The 19022-nt window shown below is 37.5% G+C and overlaps 1 protein-coding gene across 16 annotated transcripts in view; it reads left to right on the top strand.

Moving 5' to 3' along the window:
* The window catches only part of mical2b (microtubule associated monooxygenase, calponin and LIM domain containing 2b), a 71135-nt gene that overhangs the window by 37005 nt on the left and 15108 nt on the right, over window positions 1-19022 (top strand). For 2 of the 16 annotated variants that reach the window (XM_022683797.2, XM_049484254.1), the window contains exons 17-30: window positions 2064-2183; window positions 2434-2835; window positions 3351-3449; window positions 4274-4405; window positions 5759-5854; window positions 6500-6604; window positions 7781-7813; window positions 8355-8541; window positions 9309-9373; window positions 9500-9578; window positions 14377-14491; window positions 15774-15850; window positions 17096-17164; window positions 18346-18449. In XM_022683797.2, the coding sequence (XP_022539518.2) occupies window positions 2064-2183; window positions 2434-2835; window positions 3351-3449; window positions 4274-4405; window positions 5759-5854; window positions 6500-6604; window positions 7781-7813; window positions 8355-8541; window positions 9309-9373; window positions 9500-9578; window positions 14377-14491; window positions 15774-15850; window positions 17096-17164; window positions 18346-18449 (1683 nt within the window). Of the gene's footprint in view, window positions 1-2063; window positions 2184-2433; window positions 2836-3350; window positions 3450-4273; window positions 4406-5758; window positions 5855-6499; window positions 6605-7780; window positions 7814-8354; window positions 8542-9308; window positions 9374-9499; window positions 9579-11627; window positions 12349-14376; window positions 14492-15773; window positions 15851-17095; window positions 17165-18345; window positions 18450-19022 lie in introns of those variants that run through there. The other 14 variants (XM_022683800.2, XM_049484259.1, XM_022683798.2 and 11 more) reach the window with 13 other exon arrangements.

The raw sequence follows: 19022 nt of genomic DNA, 5'->3' as shown, positions 1-19022 counted from the left end.
GAAACTCACAGACCAGCCCACCTTGGCTCGAGAAACTCCCAGAGTCGGAGCTGAAGCGACGCAACATCACCGCTCATCAGTTAGGAGGTGGGAGGCAGTGAGCGGCAGAGCGGCGGAGGGGCGTCGCAGTGCTCCTAGCCAATCAGAGGAGAGATATTTGCATGCTGTTTGCATGTATGAATATTCATGAGCAAAGCTGGAATCCGGTCATTTTGGACATACCCCTAAAACTGTCCATTAAAAAAGAGCTATACAGAGACACCTGAGCACTTTTTTTTTACAAAAACGGCTCACATGTCATTCATTCATACTAGAGACCACAACTAGACATTTTAAAATGAAAGAAAAAACGACGGAAGGTGAGCTTTAAGAGTCTACTGCATGCTTTGTGCTCAAAGCCATTCCTAAGGAGTGTTTTACAGTATATTCTATATGCAGGAATTAAAGCTCCTGTTAAAAGGTTTAATTCTCAGATTAATGTCTGCACAGTGATTGATTGACCCCATAAGAACTGTATGTATGTGATCATGTACTGGAAATAACTGTTTATTTCATTAAACATGGGTCATGTGTGTGATTTTAGATTTTTTTTTGGAGGTCTTGCTGTGAAGTTCTATAGCCTCGACCAAATGGGAGCTGTGCACTTGATGTTCAGTCATGACTGGAATGTGGGCTGATCCACAGCTGTTTTGTGACTCGTGTTTGTCTATTGGAAAAAAAACTGTTATGCTATTGAACTGGTTTTGTTGGTGTGTGAAGTGGTCAGTTAGGGAACTTTTAATAAGTTATAGACTAGTAACAGTAGTTCTTAGTAGGCTCTTAGTTCTCATTAAATCTCTAACCCAGGCCAAACAGTGTTTGTTATGGTATCTTGAACCCTGAGATTAGCAGTGGTCATGTGAGGTTGCTTGACCTCCTGTTGGGGGATTATAGGATTTGGGTCAAACACAGCAGTGAAGTGCCCCATATATGACCTTCAGGAATCTCAGTTGACTCACTTAGTTTGTCTTTTATACAGGGTATTGCAATGTTTAGAGTACTGCAGTGATCCTTCTTCTAACATAGATTAAATCCTTCATTAGCTGAATCAGGTTCATGATTTGCCACCTCTGGCACTGTTACAAAGCATAAGTACAGATACTTCTTATATATTCAGTGTTTGTCAATTCCTCCTACAGTTGGAGAAACATCTGTACTTTATACCCTATACATGTTCAACAGACCTGTTACTTTATTTTTTAGATCACACAGTTTTTTTTATCATGCTAATTACTTGTGCTGTACTTATTATTTTAAAATCATGTGTGAAAAAACTAACTTGGCTGATCTTCAGTTCTGTAATCTGATTTTAAATCTTCTCAAAATGATCTATTGTAATCAGTTTAACTGTTTAATGTGACTGATAACCTCTTACTATCACACTGACACAAACTCTACATAAAAAACACAGCAGTTCTGTTCCACACAAGTCAAAAAGGAAATATAGCTAGGTATTGAGATGAACTACTAGCATTTTTGTATGCTTGTTATGAAGAAATTGACTATAAAACATTGACATTACACATTAAACTATGGCAATATAGTGGTTATCGTAATGATTAAAAAGTGTCCCTCTGAAAAATCTCACTTTGAAGGGTCATGTAGCTCTAACACAAAACCCTCCCCTTTACGCCCAACAAGAATCATACACCCTACCCCTAGACTTGAACGTGCAAAAGAAAATGAATGGAGCTGGTAGGTCATTTGCATAGAAAACATATTAGGACTGTTTAAAATCAAGGAATAAGAAGCTGTTTTGTATAAATATATTTTTGTGCACGCACCTGCATTATTTTGCTCAAGCAAAAAAGTAAACTGTTTCAGCTTTTACTCAAGCATTTTCTAACTGCAGTATTTTTACTTTTACTTATGTATGGGACTTGCGTACTTCTTTCACCACTGGTTATAGTGCTCAGATAGACAGCAGAATTAAGGAACCCCAATGTGTCTCTTTGTCTCTCTTTCTTAATCTCCATTTCTTCTACTCTTAATCTTTTGTTTCCTTCTTGTGGTTCTTTAACCAGTCAGATTTAGAGCTAAACTCCTCTATGGAAAAGCTTGTTACTCTGGATATGACGGAAAACCCTCGCTTTGCTAAACCTAAGCCCTCACCCCCTTCTCCACCACCCAAGCCAAAGTGGCAGGTAGGCTTAACCCATGCAATAAACAGCTTTAAACCATCACCACTTTATACACACATACACAAAATGACTAGTGTACATACATACACCTGCATGCATTAATCGTTTTATTAGGGAAAATGATATGTAGGTGATTTTGTTTTTTGTAAGTGACACACCATAGCCCATCAGTTGTTTCCTACCTTTCCTGCCTTTTCTTTCTTTTCTTCCTTTCCTGCTTTGCATCTATACCCATCTTTGTGCCCATTTCCAGCCCTCCCCCTACTTAAGACTCCTAGAGTCTCAACTGCAGCCTGGCTACAAACATGGCAGTGTGGAGAACCAGCATCCTCACCAGCACACCCAGTCATTTTTTGACCACCTAGACGATCATGCTGGTTATCAAACACCAGACCTCCTGCTCAGCTGCAATTCCACAGAAACTTGGTCCTGCCCTAAAACCCCTGAACCCCACTCTAACTGTCAAACTCCTGAACCTCGACCCAGTTCTCCACGCAGTCCCATTTTGGCTCCTCAGCTGGTGTCTCTGAGCCATCTCCTTGAGTCCAGAGAGCACTCACTGGTTTCTAGTGCTTCAGAAACTCTGCACACCTCCACAGCTGCTCTGGGAGGCATGTTCTCACGGCTACAGCAAGTGGAAGACCAAATGAATCAGGTGAATTGGTCATCCACAGCATGTGACAATTAGCAATTCTTGCTCCTGGATTCAGGAGTCATATAATGCAGTTTACACTTTGTGCCATATTTAAAGGACATGCTATACACGTGACTTTCTGGACAAGCTGAATGATATTGAGCCATCATAGAGTAATATTACAGGATCGTACACAAATATTGACTCTGTTATGCAAAATTACTGCATTTTACTGCCTGCTTTACCAGCATTTCATAATGCAATTAGTAGGATTTCACAATCAAAGTTAAGCTGCTATTTAAAGTCATAAAATACCATATAATGCTGCTTTAATTAATCTGAAATGTAGCTGTCTAAACTAGTTGCTGAATATTACTATTTCCCTCAAAAAGTGTTTAGCATCAGCAGCTTAGTGTGGCCCAACACTGCATGGTTGAAATATGTAGCCTCAGTCAGGAATAATCAGTCCTTCTATTTTACTCCTGTCACACTTTTTCTTTCGTTTACCTTCCCTTTGTCTTTCTGACTGCCTGCAGAAGAAAGCCCAGACTCAAAGTGCTCGAGAGTTCAGCCGAAAGAGTATAAGGGAGAGAGCAGAGGTGCTGAGCTCCCTCTTTACTGGGAAACAGCCTCAGGTGAAAGTTGGAGACGGGTCGTGTTATTGAATCTCCTCAGCCTGTCGTGTTTCACATCTAGCCAGACTGATGAGAGTTTTGTTTGCAAGCATGATGACTAACATGGTCACTGTTTGTTTTCTTTGAGTTTTGGTTTCTGTTTGTGAATCATCACCTCAATACAATTACTAGAATTATAGTTTTAGTTGGTGTTCCAGTGGTTTTGCCCAAATGCAATGCAAGTCAAGAGATTAACAACACAATAAACTCATTAAAACACATTAAGAGAAAAAGAAATGTACTTAGAATATAGAATTCTCTTATTGGCATATAAACCCTTTAATACAGGCTTGCATCTGAGTACCTTCAAGAACTAATTTCTCATTACGTCCTTTAGGATTGCTTTAATACCAAGGTGCTGGCTCACAAAGACCTAAACTCTAGAAGCTTCCATTACTACTACTACTACTACTACTACTACTACTACTACTACTACTACTACTACTACTACTACTATAGACAGCTCTGCAGAGTCATTAGCCTTACCTTAAGACACTACTCAATGCTACAGGCGGTGAATAATGTCAGCAATAACTCCTGGAGAATCACAGTGGAAGCTCTGCTTGAGCAAAACAAAGGATTGCACCTGGATCTTAAAGGGGCACTAAACCCCCTGATTTTAGCTGATCTGTAGTTATGATGTTGACTGGATTTCTGCCAGTACTTACCTCATTCCAGTTTCTGCATGGATGCTTGATCAGTGTACTGTACATGAACCATGTCCCTACTTCTGATATAGATGGATGTTTCTCAGTCTTTCTTTTTTCCATTACTTCAATTTGTAGGTAGATGGATCCTCTCCTGCTCCTCCTGCTCCTTCTCCTCCTCCTAAACCTCTGTCAGTCCACTCTCTCCCTGCGTGTTCTGCTCTTTCCTGTCTGCTCTCCCCTCCTCCTCCTCCACCTCCACAGAAGCAGGTAACAGCAGACTCTCAGTGAGAAGTTAAAGGAGTGTGTTACATCCAGTTTTATTGATATTACTGCTGTTGAGACCAATATTTTTAGTTTTTTTTATTTGTAAGACTTATTACCAGGGTCTGTACGGTCATGAAAAATCTGTAAAAGTCATGGGATTTGAACATAGCAATTTCTATGCCTGGATTTTTGGAGTTTTGGAAAAATTTTAATACCCAGAAAAGTACATACACTGCGTCAGTTTGTCCCATTTGGGCATAATGTGAACCTTGCAGTTGTTCTTTACTTTGTAGCAAAGTTTCCTAAATAGTGGGTAAATCACTTCTTTTTACACTGACTTGAAAGTTATGGGTTTTTTCCCCCCTTTGGTAAAATTGCTATTTTCTATTTTCCAAACAAACAGTGTCCTACAAAAAGGAGGAATGCCCAACTATTCATTATCTAGTTATTATACAGATATTATTGCTTATTTTAACTGAGCATGCTGTGTTTCATCTGTATGGTAGAAATAAAAGCTCAGGCACAACAGACTTGGGATTGGGTAAACTAAATTTCCCTTAATTCTCCTCTTTTTGAATGGGGTGTGGGTTTGGTCAGTCCTCCTCCCAAACCACAATCATTGAAACCCCAGTGGCCCATGTATGGCCCACGGTGTGAAATGGAGCTTGCATTGATGTAATTACACTGATGGTGCTGATGTACATGAGTGCTTCAATTAACTGGGTGTGTATGTGGCCAAATAAATCTCTGTGGATCACGTCCAGAGGGACTGTGGTATCTTCTGCAGAAGTTTTCGCTGGAACGCTGATGGCGGTCCGTGTGCCGTTTTAGTCACTTAGACCTAAAAATACACCACGGTTTAGTTTCCTAAACAGGGATTAAGCCTAGTTTTGGACTTCACAGAATTCAGCTATATTCAGAATTACAGATATGCAAATGCACACATAGAGCTTACCTAGTCTCTGTAGAGAAGTGTTGCCAATAGAATAGAACCAGATAAACTCTCTGGAGCAGATAAACTTGAACATATTGGAACCATGTCTAATGCCAAGAATTTAATCAGTTCATGCATCTTTGCATCATGTTCTCCTCCACCAGTCTTACACACTGCTATTGGATAACTTTATGCCTTTACTCCTGGTGCAAACATTCACGCAGTTCAGCTTGGTTTGATGGCTTGTGATCATCCATCTTCCTCTTAATTATATTCCAGAGGTTTTCAGTTTGGTAAAATCTAAGAAAATCGTAATTTTTAAGTGTTTTTTTTTTCCCCCTGAGCTGTATATAATGTATAACTAGATTAGGGGAATAAAACCCATAAGAGGCATAAGAGTGCTGTTCCTGTTGATTTTATAGTGTAATGAAGATTCAGAATCACAGCAGAACGATCACCAAAGGAATACAGATAGATCGGAAATCAAACGCATAGAGAATCTTGATCCTTCTAAGCAGGTATTTATATAAATATTTATTAGAGGTTTGGCATGACTGTGCATGGTTTTATTAGCACATGGTAATAAAAATAATACACACATACACATTATAAGTAGTTGTATTCAGAAGGAATCAACTGAAAGGAATGAGAGTATTGCAATTCATATATAGAATTGCAATTTAACACTTCCTTCTGGGTGCAACTATTTTTGCAACTTTTTGATTTGATTAAATTTAAAATGAAATAATCCACATCACACATTTAGCAATTTTAAAGTAACGTTACGTTTACTTTTCCTTCTGTTTCTTTCTAATTTTAATTCACTCCTTATCCACCTTAACTGACCTTATGGTGGACCTTACTGTGCCAAAACATTTTCATGGGAAGCTAATTTTCTGGCGCACTTTGTCAGTCCCAGATGTTTTTGCAGGCATGCCACTCCTTTTTAGGACACGCATGATGTGTTTGTTTTTCAGGAGTAAAGGAACTTTGAGGAATAACAGTTTTTTAACACTTTTGTGGCACGCAGAAACACTGTTTATCTCATTCCATACCCTTGTTTTCCATCTGTCCATTTCCTATTGTCCATTATCTAGTCTTCTGTTTCTGCCTTCTTCCTCCTCCATTCCTCCTCCTTCATCCTTCTCCTCATTCTGGGTTAGAGGACAGTTGGAAAGGTCTCCTCTGCTATAGGTGTTAAAGCTGCTGCTCTGGCCATCCTTTACGAAACCGATCACAGACCCAACAACCCAGTCACCCTCTCGCTGGTAAGCAGCCTCAACTGCACCCGGGGCAAAATTGATGTTCTTGCCCCAGTTTACAAAGATCTGTCGGGCAGATTTCAAGAGCTTATTGTTTGGTTTAGCTGCTTGTGGCGGGTCATTTGATTATTCTTATAAAGGGATAGTCATTGGTTGATATTTGCTCCTGGGTCATGTCATGAGTTGTTTTTCTGTTCTGTTTATTGTTTTTAGGACATTTGTTTGCCTCAGTGACTGTAGAAAAGTATGGATAGTGCCTCATCTCACATTTCATTTATCTCCTCTAATAGTCTTATAATCTCTAGTGCCGTGGTCTGTTCTATTAGTTAGTTTTCTCTCTGTGCTACGTTTTTTTTTCTCCCAAAAAACCTAAAAACTATATTCTGCTATAATAAAAATAAAGTGTTGGGCATCTTTGGCTGAACAGACTGTCTGCATTACATGGAGTAGCTGAGTTGTAGTGGACACGACCAGCAGCTAGCTAATCCTACAGTTGATGTTCTGTTGATCACATAATCAGACAATCTCTAAAAAGCACTATATATGTTTTTTTTTGTTGTTGTTGTTGTTTTAATTTTTTTTTGTGTGAAGTCTGTTGGCTTCTTAGCTGTTAGCCAGCCAGCTAGCAATGGTCTGCTTTTAAATAAGCTAGTACCAGAGATATTTGTGCCTGGTCTCAGTCAGTGCGTTGGTCACATTTTACTTTTTTCTGTCTTGACTGAATGCAAATTCCATTTTAACTTTTATGGTGGATTTGGTTCTTCTCAGTGGCAATTTGACCAAACAGAGATGAAAATTGTTTAATTATAAACATTATGCTTATTAAGCTGCTGTAAAAGAAATATGGGAAAAAGATTCTTGTCTTTTAGGCTGCTCTGTTCACTCAATAAAGGTGGTCTGAGATGCTTGGTCCACCAAAATTTACCTTTGGTCTTTACTGCTCAGACTTCGATTGCATGTTCAACAAAATTGCAGACATTTGATTTCATTTCTGTTGAACAGAAAGGAATGGAATCACAGTGTCCATGTTTTTCTACAGTCATTGGTTTACCTAAATAAATCCAGTTTGGAAGTATGGATGTGGGAACAGCACATTTGCATCTTACTTTTTCCACTGAAAGGAGATAGGGGGGTTAAATCTATGTTCAGATGTATTTATTTCATTTAAATCTTTGTCTACAGACAGAAGCCAGAAGGGCCCAAGATGCTGGATCGGTAAACACACTGAATTAACTGGATAATTCAGCTTTAATTCTTAATAGCTTGCAACAGCTACCTTGCATGTTTAATCTAAACCAAACCTAAGTGTTCTTGCCATTTGTCATAATCTGGTTTTATGTGGTTGATTGTGTAATATACATTACAGCACTACACAATTCCCATGCATTGTTTTTCGTCTGGCAGCCTAAATAGCTTTTAAGCTTACCAGCAATCGTTAAGGTCTAATTGGGTGAGGAGCTGTGGTAATCCTCTGGGGAGCATGCCTGTTTGAGTTTTGGGCTTGATTTCACCTGATTTACTCTGTGGGAATACTGCCTGCTTTGTCAGTAATATGGCTAACCGCGTCTCACAATGGACAGGTTAAGAAATGAACACTAAATTTCTAAGATTGTACAGTTGTGGGTTGGACTTGGCTTTCCTTGTTCACACTCTGGTTCCAGCATCATGTGTGTAAGGACAACAACACCCTGAACCCCCCGGTCTGTTTAAACACTGTTCCTGTCTTTATAGTGTCCTGTTTGTGCTTCCTTGACAGGCTAACGTACGAAGAGAGTTTGCTCCAGGCGTGGGTGGCAGTGACATCTGTCACTTCTGTAAGAAGCGCGTGTACGTGATGGAGCGACTGAGTGCTGAGGGATATTTTTTTCACCGCGAGTGTTTCCGCTGTGATGTATGCAGCGCCACCCTGAGGCTGGGAGGACATGCCTTCGACTCTGACCAGGGTACGCCCATTTAGTTTCTTATTTTAACAAGAGTGATAAAAAAAAATTACATAAAGACTGTTGGTGATTTTGGTAACAGAGATGTCAAGTATCTAAGTACAAATACTTCATTAACTCACTTAAGTAGAAATTTACTAGAGTAATTATAATTCAGACGATTTTTACGTTTTCACACAATTATCTGAACTTTCTACTCCTTAAATTTTAAAAATAGCCTCGTTACTCCTGTTTCATTTCAGCTTTCTTTCTTTACGACTTCTCATCGTTCAAAAAATAATAATAATTAACGCTATCCAGATAAATCTATCCATCCAGAGGAAATCTGAGTGAAACTGATGTTCTAATCCATATTATGACCAGAACTACTAAACTAGTAAAGATAAAAATATTTTAAGAAATTAAGAAGATAAAAAAATTGTGTTTGTGTTTCTTCATTGTCTGGATGACTTCAGTAGCAATTTTAAATAAAATATAAAACATAGCATGAGACTGGTACAGTTTATATTATCATATTTTACCCGTTTTCAATTGATGTCTTTATTAATATTTATTATATTAATATTTTATTTATTAATATTTTAGTAGTCAATACAATTTAATTTCAGTGAGTACCGTGCCATTTTCCGATTGTTTGAATTCTGAATGGGGAGGAAAAAAAAGATATCTGACCAAAAAAATATACAGGAAATAACAGAATGTCATCTTTTGCTGCAGTTAGAACTGCTGTGTGTTTTATGCTGCTTTTTTTTTTTTTTTTTTTTTTTTAGGCACGTTTTACTGCAAGCTCCACTTTGCACAGCGGAAGACCAGCCATAGAAGTAGAAAGAAAGAGGTAAATTCCAGTGCTTTGCTTGGAACTTGCTACTTTATGCTCTCATTTTGCTCACTTCTCACTCCATTTATCTCAATGCATCCATTCTATTTATTTATCCTCTGTTTTTATTTCCTTTTCCTGCAGCTCCCTGGAGGCAGTGTGTCCTTAGTTGATGGTAGCGATGGTTACTCAGCCACTAGCAGCCTTCACAGCCAGCCTTCAGGTACCCTGAGTTTCCTCCTTAGGAAAAGCCTGCAGTGGCCACTGCATGTGGGCCGCGGTCTGAGCAGTACGCCCCGCTGGCTCGCCCGCCGGATGCATGGGGCGGCCCGGGCTGTAGGGGAACACCTCAGAGAGCGTCAGGAGGACTATGCCTTCTTTTATGAGCTTGTGAGCCTGGGAGTCCCTCTGCTGTTTATGCTGCAGGAGATAGCCGGCCAGATGAGCCTTGAGGGAAGCACTCAGGGATAGGCTTAGCCTAGTATAGCATAGCATAGCATAGCGTATGGAGTTAGTATGGTACTAGATAAATCAGCCTTTGGAAGGCTATGGGTCTAGGAGGCTGTCTGCTGCCCTGTGAGGTCATCTTTAACCCTGTAGTCTTGGCTGTTTTTTGCAGAAATTGAATAATACTGTTTAAAGCTGAAATGCTAAAATGGTATCTTATTTTCTTTAAGTATTTGATTGAATGCAAACTCTAAATTGTGCTTCATGTTAGATTATATTATTTTCTAAGCAGCTGGATCTGATCTGTCTTTAATCACAGAGGACACGCCCTTTTTTAATGCACTAGAGCAGCGTTTCCCAGTATTGGCTCTTAAATACACCACATAATTAATAAATTAATTAATTAATAAATAAAGGTGCTTTAAAAGTCCTTTTTTTTGAGTGATGCCATAGCAGATCCAGTTTTTCATGTTTGTAATAGATATGTAGGAGTGTGAAGAATGTTTTATTGCTTTTTTTTCTTCATATTCATTCTACATCTATATTACAAATGTGGCTTTTTATGGAACTAAAAGTGGTTTGTTTTCAGCAGTGTTTCTCAAAACAGAACCAGTCCTGGTGGCATGCTGAGCTGCAGTTTTATTGGATGTATCTGAAATGCAAAAAATGCTGCCTGCTCAGGCTGGATTCTGAGGCAGGAAGGCACCCTGTAATGTCTGAAATGAAGTTTAGTTATCCTTCGCTTCTGTGTTATTTTTTAAAAATGCTAACAGCTAATGTTAGCACAGCTAATCTCTCATATCCAGCAGTGTATTGTCAACTGCCTTCTAAGTGAGATCGTATTGGCAGCAAGGCATCATCAAGTCAGCATTTCTTGCATTTCAGACACAAAAATTCAACTGATGAGTTGGTCAACAAGCACTTTAATGCCGTTGGTCAGTGTGTTAAAGCACAGACACCACTAAAATGTGCATGGCAAGGTGCCTCCAGAACTTGGATTGAGAGACACTGGTCTATGGTATCACACAAAGCACCATTTAAAGCTTCTTTATTTTTAAGGACAGCTTCTCAGACCGGGATTAAGCCTAGTGATTTGAATTTTCCTTTCAATGGAAAATATCTATTTAAAAATGCTGTATAGTCTTAGCCTAGGCTTAATCCAACCCTAAAAGTTTAACCTTTTTCCTGCTTCTACATTTGCTCAGCCCTCAAATTCAGGAATGGGAAACATTCGTTCATACATTCTACACACATTCTATAGGGTTTAAGAAGTCCCCGGTCGTTGTATGATGTATTAATACGTGATTAACCCTGTTTTGGTTTGTGTTTACTGCAGTGTCTAATAACTCAGTGACCAAAAACGAATCTATAAAGAGCACTTTACTTCCGAGGGGCCGTGCAGAACAAACTAATCTGCATGGTGTTTTTTTTTCTGACCTTGTTGCGTGCAATGGAAATGCCAAACAGTATTGTTTTTTTGTTTTGTATTTATGCTTTACAAAGACTGATGATGATGAGGAAGATTTGCAGTATTCAAGTTTTACATGGCATTTTCTAGTACTGTAAGAAACTGTATGTACTATGATATTTGACGCGCTATGATATTTGTATTCCTAAGTGCTATATGTGTATATATATATATATATATATATATATATATATATATATATATATATATATATATATATATATATATATATATATATATATATATATATATATATATATATATTCACACTTAAGAACTTCCTTTTTTTCCTTTATTTCTCTTCATTCCACATTTCTCTTCCATTCTCTTCCACTTCATTCATTGGTCTGTTTCAAGTTTCCAATGCTCCAACCCCTGACTGAATGACTGTGACTGGTGAATGGTGGCAGCAGGAAGGTGATTGGCCTGCATGAGTCAGATGATCAGGGTGTTGTCTTCTGCTTTCCTCTTGTTCCGCTGCCTCTCCTGCTTCATATAACCCCTCATTAACCACATTTTGAAAGTGTTGAGAACGTGGCTTTGGGTCTTCTGTATGAAATGCATTATTTTAAGCATGTTTTGTAATAAGAGTCGCTGTGCCTGACCAAGACCACATAGTAGCATCCCCTTTTCCCCTGAGCTAACAGAACTAACTCACTAACTGAAGTGCCTAGCACTAGTGCCCCCTACCCACACATACCTGCAGGTCTGCTGCTTATAAGAGAGCACTGGATGCCTTTATAACCTACTATTTAATTTTTGCACTGTTCTTATTTTACATGACATAACCACTTCCCACCCCACCCTTCTCCTTTCTCCTCTTTGTCCCCATATGTCACTTCCTGTTGCAGAGGCTGCTTTACTATCCACGTCCCACTCCACACCTCCACCTTGCTCTGAGGTCACCACTTAAAGGAAGATCTTAGCTTTTTTTTTTGCACAGTTTCTCGATTCATGTTTGTAAATTTTAGCTCTATTTATAATTCCCCTTCTTCAAGCTTGTACATTTCTCAGCGAAAAATAAAATGTTTTTATTTATTATTTAAAGCCTGTAAGTATTAAATAAATTGATTTTTTTTCAAATCTATTTCCGTTTCTGCCTTTTGTTTACCAAAAAGCTACATGTATTAAAAAGTACTGTACTGTATTAGAGAATTCAAGGTATCCACTTTTGCCAATGGAATAATTATTTTAGATTATTAATACTAACAACACAAAGGCTTCATCAGGCAACAAAAAAAAGCTCTCTGCTTTTTTTTTTTCTTTTCTCCGTCACAACCCAATAACCCACTCATGCACCATTCACATCCACTCCACACGCACTCACATGTAACATTTATTTATTTATTTATTTTTTACTTTTCTTCTAATACTTCTTTTAGTAAAGTGCACTTTCTTCACTTTGGCCCTAAACATTTAATACAGTTTATTGGTGGTCAGTTAATTAAAGCTTTAACGCAACAATTTATGGTACAGTTGGCTTCTTACTCAACATCAGGTCCAAAACAAAAAACAATGCATACTTGCATCAGACCCACTGCGACTCTCAGCAACTTTTTGGGCAAACTTCACTCTGTGGCCTTTCCTGTTCTCTGTCCTTTTCTTAACCTTAAAGCTGAATGCTTAAATTATACTTTAATCCACACATTTATACACACACACAATGTTATTATGCATACCAAAATTAGATAGTATTATATAATTTGGCACTGTATGGATAAAAAAAAAAAACAATATACTGTTTTACACTTTTTCATATAGTATGAACCGAAGGTATTTAATGTTTTGTCTGATCAACTTAATTTTATTTGTTAATATACATGTTTCTCTCTTCCTGCATTGCTGACCTGCAACACTTTCACCATTTTGCAGTGTCATGCGATTGACTGACTGTTTCGGGGGTTGTCCGAGCGCAATGTTCTTCCAAAAAAACATCTAAAATACAAAAGTGTTTGACCACAGCACATGTGTTTGCTACATGATGGTCCATCCTAGATGTCTTCAGCTGGTCTATCAGCTGTTGGTGGAGGACAGTTCCTGATGCAGTGCCATGATCTTAGAGGGCAGAAATTTCAGGTGTTCAGCTTAGGCTTGTGCCCTTTCCCTCTACCCACTGAAACTCCTCCAAATTGCTTTAATCGTCAAATCAAATCATGAGTTCTAATCACATTATGTTTAAAATCACATAATTATTTTATTTTATTATATATTTTTTAAACCTTATTAGATGCCCTACAATCCCCTATTCCAATTATGTTGTCTTGTATAGCAGGTCTGAAATGCAAGGATGGATGTATATTAACAAATGAAATGAAGATGACCAAACAAAAATTATCTTGGGTTCATACTGCCTGCAATGCAAAACGTTAAAGTAAATGTTGAAAACAGTGTTTTTGCATTTGCAATTTCCGTATCATACCAGGTTTTATAAATTGTTGAGTTTTAGTTAAATTAAATGTATATTAGGTTTTATTTAAGTTAAGTACAGTGTGGTTTTAACCATTGAATTATAGGAAGAAAATATATATCTGGCACAGTGAGGTAGGCATGGCTGGGGAGAAAGATAGCCAAAGAGCTAACAGAGCAGTTAGCCTGCACAATCAGTAAAAACACAGACAATGTAGAAAATATATACCGACATGCCAAATCTCATGAGACGAGGGATAAGTATTGTCCCATGACTTTATCAATAGCACATGGAAGCTAAAAATGCTGCGTGTCTCAGCGGTGGATACAGCCTCTGCCTCTGTGTCTGTGTGTTTATAATATTGTATATTATATTATCATAAACATGCTTTCCAATGACTTTCCCCAAACACTTGTTACATATTATAAATGTAAAAAATACACTGAGCCATTTTCAAGAATTCTAAAGACATTTTTTTTTATTATTCAGCACATTAGAAAAAAAATAATAATCCACAGTGTCCATGTTCCTACGATGTCTAACAATGTATTTTAATTAGCCTTAAACCTTAAGCTTATAGCCATGTATATAATAAGTTCTAGACAACATTTTCTACAGCTCCTACAGATGATGAGTGACTCTGGTTTGGTTGTTTTCTCAGTTGTAGTTTGTGTACATGTATATATTTTTTATATATAGACATGTTAGGAGTCCGATCATCCACTGTGACGCTGCGCAGCCCGGTCCAGAACAGTCTGCAGAACCCCAGCATAGCGACCGAGGCTCCTGCTGAAGAGCGGCTCGTTACTGCCAGGTTTGTTTCCATTTCCATCACTTAATTTCAAAGCTAGTTAAAATGTCTTATTACATAAATTTGTAACCTGGAGACATAAGTGCCCCTAATTGAAGACCCTTGATTAGAGGAACAGCAAGACCCTTGCATATGATCCTATAGGTTTCTCTGAAAGAGATTATATGATGGATAAATAAGGAAATATATGAATATGAGAGTCTGAGGAGCGCTTGCTTAGGATGTAGATAATTGAGTAACTGTGCCAAAGGCCTGCAGTGTTTGTTTCAGCATGTAATCAAACAGCAGGTTGCACTAACTCGCTCCCTGCTGTGTTAAGGAGCTGAATCCATTAGTGAAATAAGGTGCAGTGCTAAAACACGTACACACTACTGGAGGGTTAAACCAACCCGGACTACATTGGCACAAAATGAAAAATACTGAGAAAATTAAATACAGTGTTTTTTATTTTATTTTTCCACTGTAGTGACAGTTCAGGTTACTGTGCAATTCCCTAAACATTTCTAATATCCACAGTAATCAGGTAGTAACCTGAAAATTAATCACTGCCTGGCCAAATAAAAGGTCACCTCTTGCATTTAACTAAGCAAATAGGTAAGAGCCTCCCATTGGAAAATTACTGCGAAGTTATTTAACCCTAACTGATGCAGTGAGTAGCTTCTTATTCTGGTGAGAATGGGTAATTGCACCGAGCATGCAGAAGAATCATTTTCAACTGGGCGGGTGTGATGCGGTCTCCTTTCAGAGGGGATGAGTCCAATTCCAGGTTATGTAAACAACCATGTGAAAATATGTTAATCTGATGCAGAAGGGTCAAATTATTGGCATGCATTTAACAGAGAAAACATCTAAGGAAATTTCTAAAACTACTAAAATTATATTTACGTTATTAAAAAGTGTAAGGACTGTGGGGAAACAGCATTTTCGAGGAAGGAATGTGGTCTGAAAAAAAATCTTGGTTGATTGTGATTGGCAATCACTTAAAGGTTTGGTGAAATCAATTTGTAGAAAACCACTAGATCTCATGGATATGTATAATAGTGAAAGTAAGAGCATTTCCGCATTCACAGTGTGAAGGGAACTCAAGGGATTGGGACTAAACAGCTATGTAGCCTTAAAAAAAAAAAACTAACAATATCAGCAAAGGATGTTTTTGTTTTCTTAATATGTAGTAATGAACTACAGTATGTGAAAGAGGCAGAAAATAAAGATTAGGTTAAAAATGTTTGTAGGAAATGTTCAACTAATGTCTTATTTTATGACCCTCTCTCTTGCTTTGCTGCAGGATTGTGGACTCCACTGTTCAGGACAGTCCTGCCGAGTCTGAATCCCTCAAACCAAACTCTCCACAGCTCAACAAAGGTGAGCGTTCATATTCTCTCTCTCTCTAGGCCTGAGATTCCCTCTCTCCCTCTCACTCTCCCTCTCTTTCGCTCTCTCCCCCTCCGTCCCTCTAATTCTCTTATCAGTGGGTGTGGGAGCAGTGGAGTGAGGCTAGAGCTTCAGTCTGGCTGTGTTTGTTTTGGCTGGGACGCTGCTGGCCTGAACATTGAGTTCAGAGGCAGATTCTCTTTCAGACAGACAGCAGCTGCTTAAGCTTTAACTGTTAACGCTCTATAAAAAAATAAGAGACCACTTAAAAGTGATGAGTTTCTTTGATTTTACCAAGGGAAAACGTCTGGAATATAATCAAGAGGAAGATGGATGACCACAAACCATCAAACCAAACTGAACTGCTTGAATTTTTGCACCAGGAGTAAAGCAGCATAAAGTTATCCAAAAGCAGTGTGTAAGACTGGTGGAGGAAAACATGACAAGATGCATGAAAACTGGTTATTCCACCAAATATTGATTTCTGAACTCTTAAAACTTTCTGAATATAAACTTGTTTACTTTGCATTATTCTAAATATGCAAAATATTCTAAAAAAGCTCTGCATCTTTTTTGTTATTTCAGCCATTTCTCGTTTTCTGCAAATAAATGCTCTAAATGACAAAATTGTTATTTGGCATTTTGAAGAAATGTTGTCTGTAGTTTATAGAATAAAGAATTTTACTCAAACATAAACCTATAAATAGTAAAATCAGAGAAACTGATTTTAAAAAACTAAAGTGGTCTCTTATTTTTTTTCCAGAGCTGTATATGTGCACTCAGACAATGTTTATTCCTCATGAAAAAATAAAATAGCTCATTACTAGCATTTATTTACTCAGTAAAACTATAAAAGTAAAAAAAATGAAAAATTATACAAAAATGAATGGTTTCACAGCTGTATTTCTGATGCACAGCTATGTGTATAAAAAATACTTAGTAGATGGCAATACCTTTGTAGGTGGACAGCTCAATAAATGATAATTGTGGCAAGAAACCTGTCTAGAATTGTTGAGGCCCAACACGTGCATTATAGTGTACGTCAGATTGCATGGAACAGGAGACAAATAAATTCTAGTCCTCTCCCATGATATCTGCCATGTCAGTGTATGTTTATTTTATTCCTTATATAGTAATACTATAATAATACTTAAAATAATGTTTAGTCATCACTGAGTTCTTGTTTATACAGACAGTGATGCTGATTTGGGTATTATGTGTGTTGTTTTTTTTAAGTGGAGCGCTCCTATGCCAAAGGTGGGATCACAAACAGAAACATCAGCTGGAGGAAGAAGATCAGAAACAGTAAGATAAATCTCTCACTTAATCTACACTGATCAAGCATAACATTATAACCACCACCTGGTTTCTACACGCAACTTCTACTCTCTGTAAACATAGAGCTACAGATTTATCTTGTGTGCTTATTTTAGCTGAAAATGGATGATGGGTGTAAAAAGTATGTGGTCATAATGTTATTCTTGATCATTCCTTCTGAAAGCTCTCAGGGTTTATAGAGGCTTCGGTCACTTCTGCTTCTTGCCTGAACCTGCAGTAGCATATGGCTTGTGTTCATTCATGCTTTCATTATAATCCGAATTGGATTAATAACGTCAAGTTGCACAGACTCTATTTATAGAACTTAATACAGCTTTAGGTCACACCTGACTGTATGGCATCATTACAATAATCCTACACGTGTTTCAATGCACATGTTGGAGCTATGTGACTAATCAAATATTCTTTAAAAAAGATTACAATTAAAAAGTGAATAATACTAAGTAAAACTTGACAGTACAATTAATGTTTGAAGGTTTTGTAAATACTTGTTACTGTTCACTAGATGGCGCTGTTGGTCAATCATTTACTAACTTGCTTACACGGCTCTTATTCTTCACCATATTCAGTCATTGTTCATTAAAAAAAAACCTGTGAGTGTATATACATTGCATAAATATTATACAGCTCTGAAAAAAATACCACTTAACCACTTAAAAATGATGAGTTTCTTTGATTTTACCAAATTAAAAACCTGCAATATAATCAAGAGGAAGATAGAAGATCACAAGCCATCAAACCAAACTGAACTGCTTGAGGAAAGGCATAAAGTTATCCAAAAGCAGTGTGTAAGACTGGTGGAGGAGAACATGGTGCCAAGATGCATTAAAACTGTGATTAAAAAACAGTTTTTTTCCACCAAATATTGATTTCTGAACTCTTAAAACTTTATGAATATGAACTTGTTTTCTTTGCATTGTTTGATGTCTGAAAGCTCTGCATCTTTTTTTGTTATTTTAGCCATTTCTCATTTTCTGCAAATAAACTAAATTATGATATTTATATTTGGAATTTGGGAGAAATATTGTTCATAGTTCCACCTCTCTATCAAAGTAAAAGAATAAAATAATTATTGCATTTTTACAATCCAGACATCCTGGTTTAAATTATGTTATTTCTTGTTTTTGTTTTTTATATATATATAAAAGCTCTGCCACTGATCCTGGTTAAGACGCTGGACCGTAGCCGAATAGGAGGACAAGACGACGCGCTCATAGAAGAAGATTCCGACTTTGAGGAGATACATGCACCTGTGAGACACTGCAGAAATTTTAAAGAATGCTGACAAAAACAAGTCTTTAGCGACAATTTGATGTTGTGTTATGATCAGTGACAAACTCAAAGGGCTTGAGAGGTGCAAAGGGGGAAAATCAGGGACAGGGGGACTGCTGCCTTTCAATAGAAAGTACATTCCATGCTACATCTACTGATGAGTAGAAGTACCAAGTTAGGTGCTCATTCAAGATTCCAGAAGTCAGTATCATAAACACAGAGAAACAAGCAGAAGAACAAGAATACTGGTAATAGAATAAATGCTTAGTCTGCACTTCCACCTAGACTACAATTACAGTACAAATACAATACTACATACTATACAGTGTAAGTGAAAATTTACGTTGAAAGTGTGCAATATGACTGAAAAAAGACAGTACTATGCACTAGCTGCTAAAAAGAGATTTAAGTATCCATAAACGTATACATATATTTTTATGTCTTTATTATTTTTTTATTTATTTTACTATTATTTATTTTGTTGCATTTGTATAGTCTTGACGTTAATCAAATATGTGTCAGTGGTTTCATATGTACATACAATTTATTTTAA

Source organism: Astyanax mexicanus, chromosome 10 (assembly GCF_023375975.1).
Source record: "Astyanax mexicanus isolate ESR-SI-001 chromosome 10, AstMex3_surface, whole genome shotgun sequence".
Lineage (NCBI taxonomy): Eukaryota > Metazoa > Chordata > Actinopteri > Characiformes > Acestrorhamphidae > Astyanax > Astyanax mexicanus.
This window is presented reverse-complemented; position numbering and strand designations above follow the sequence as displayed.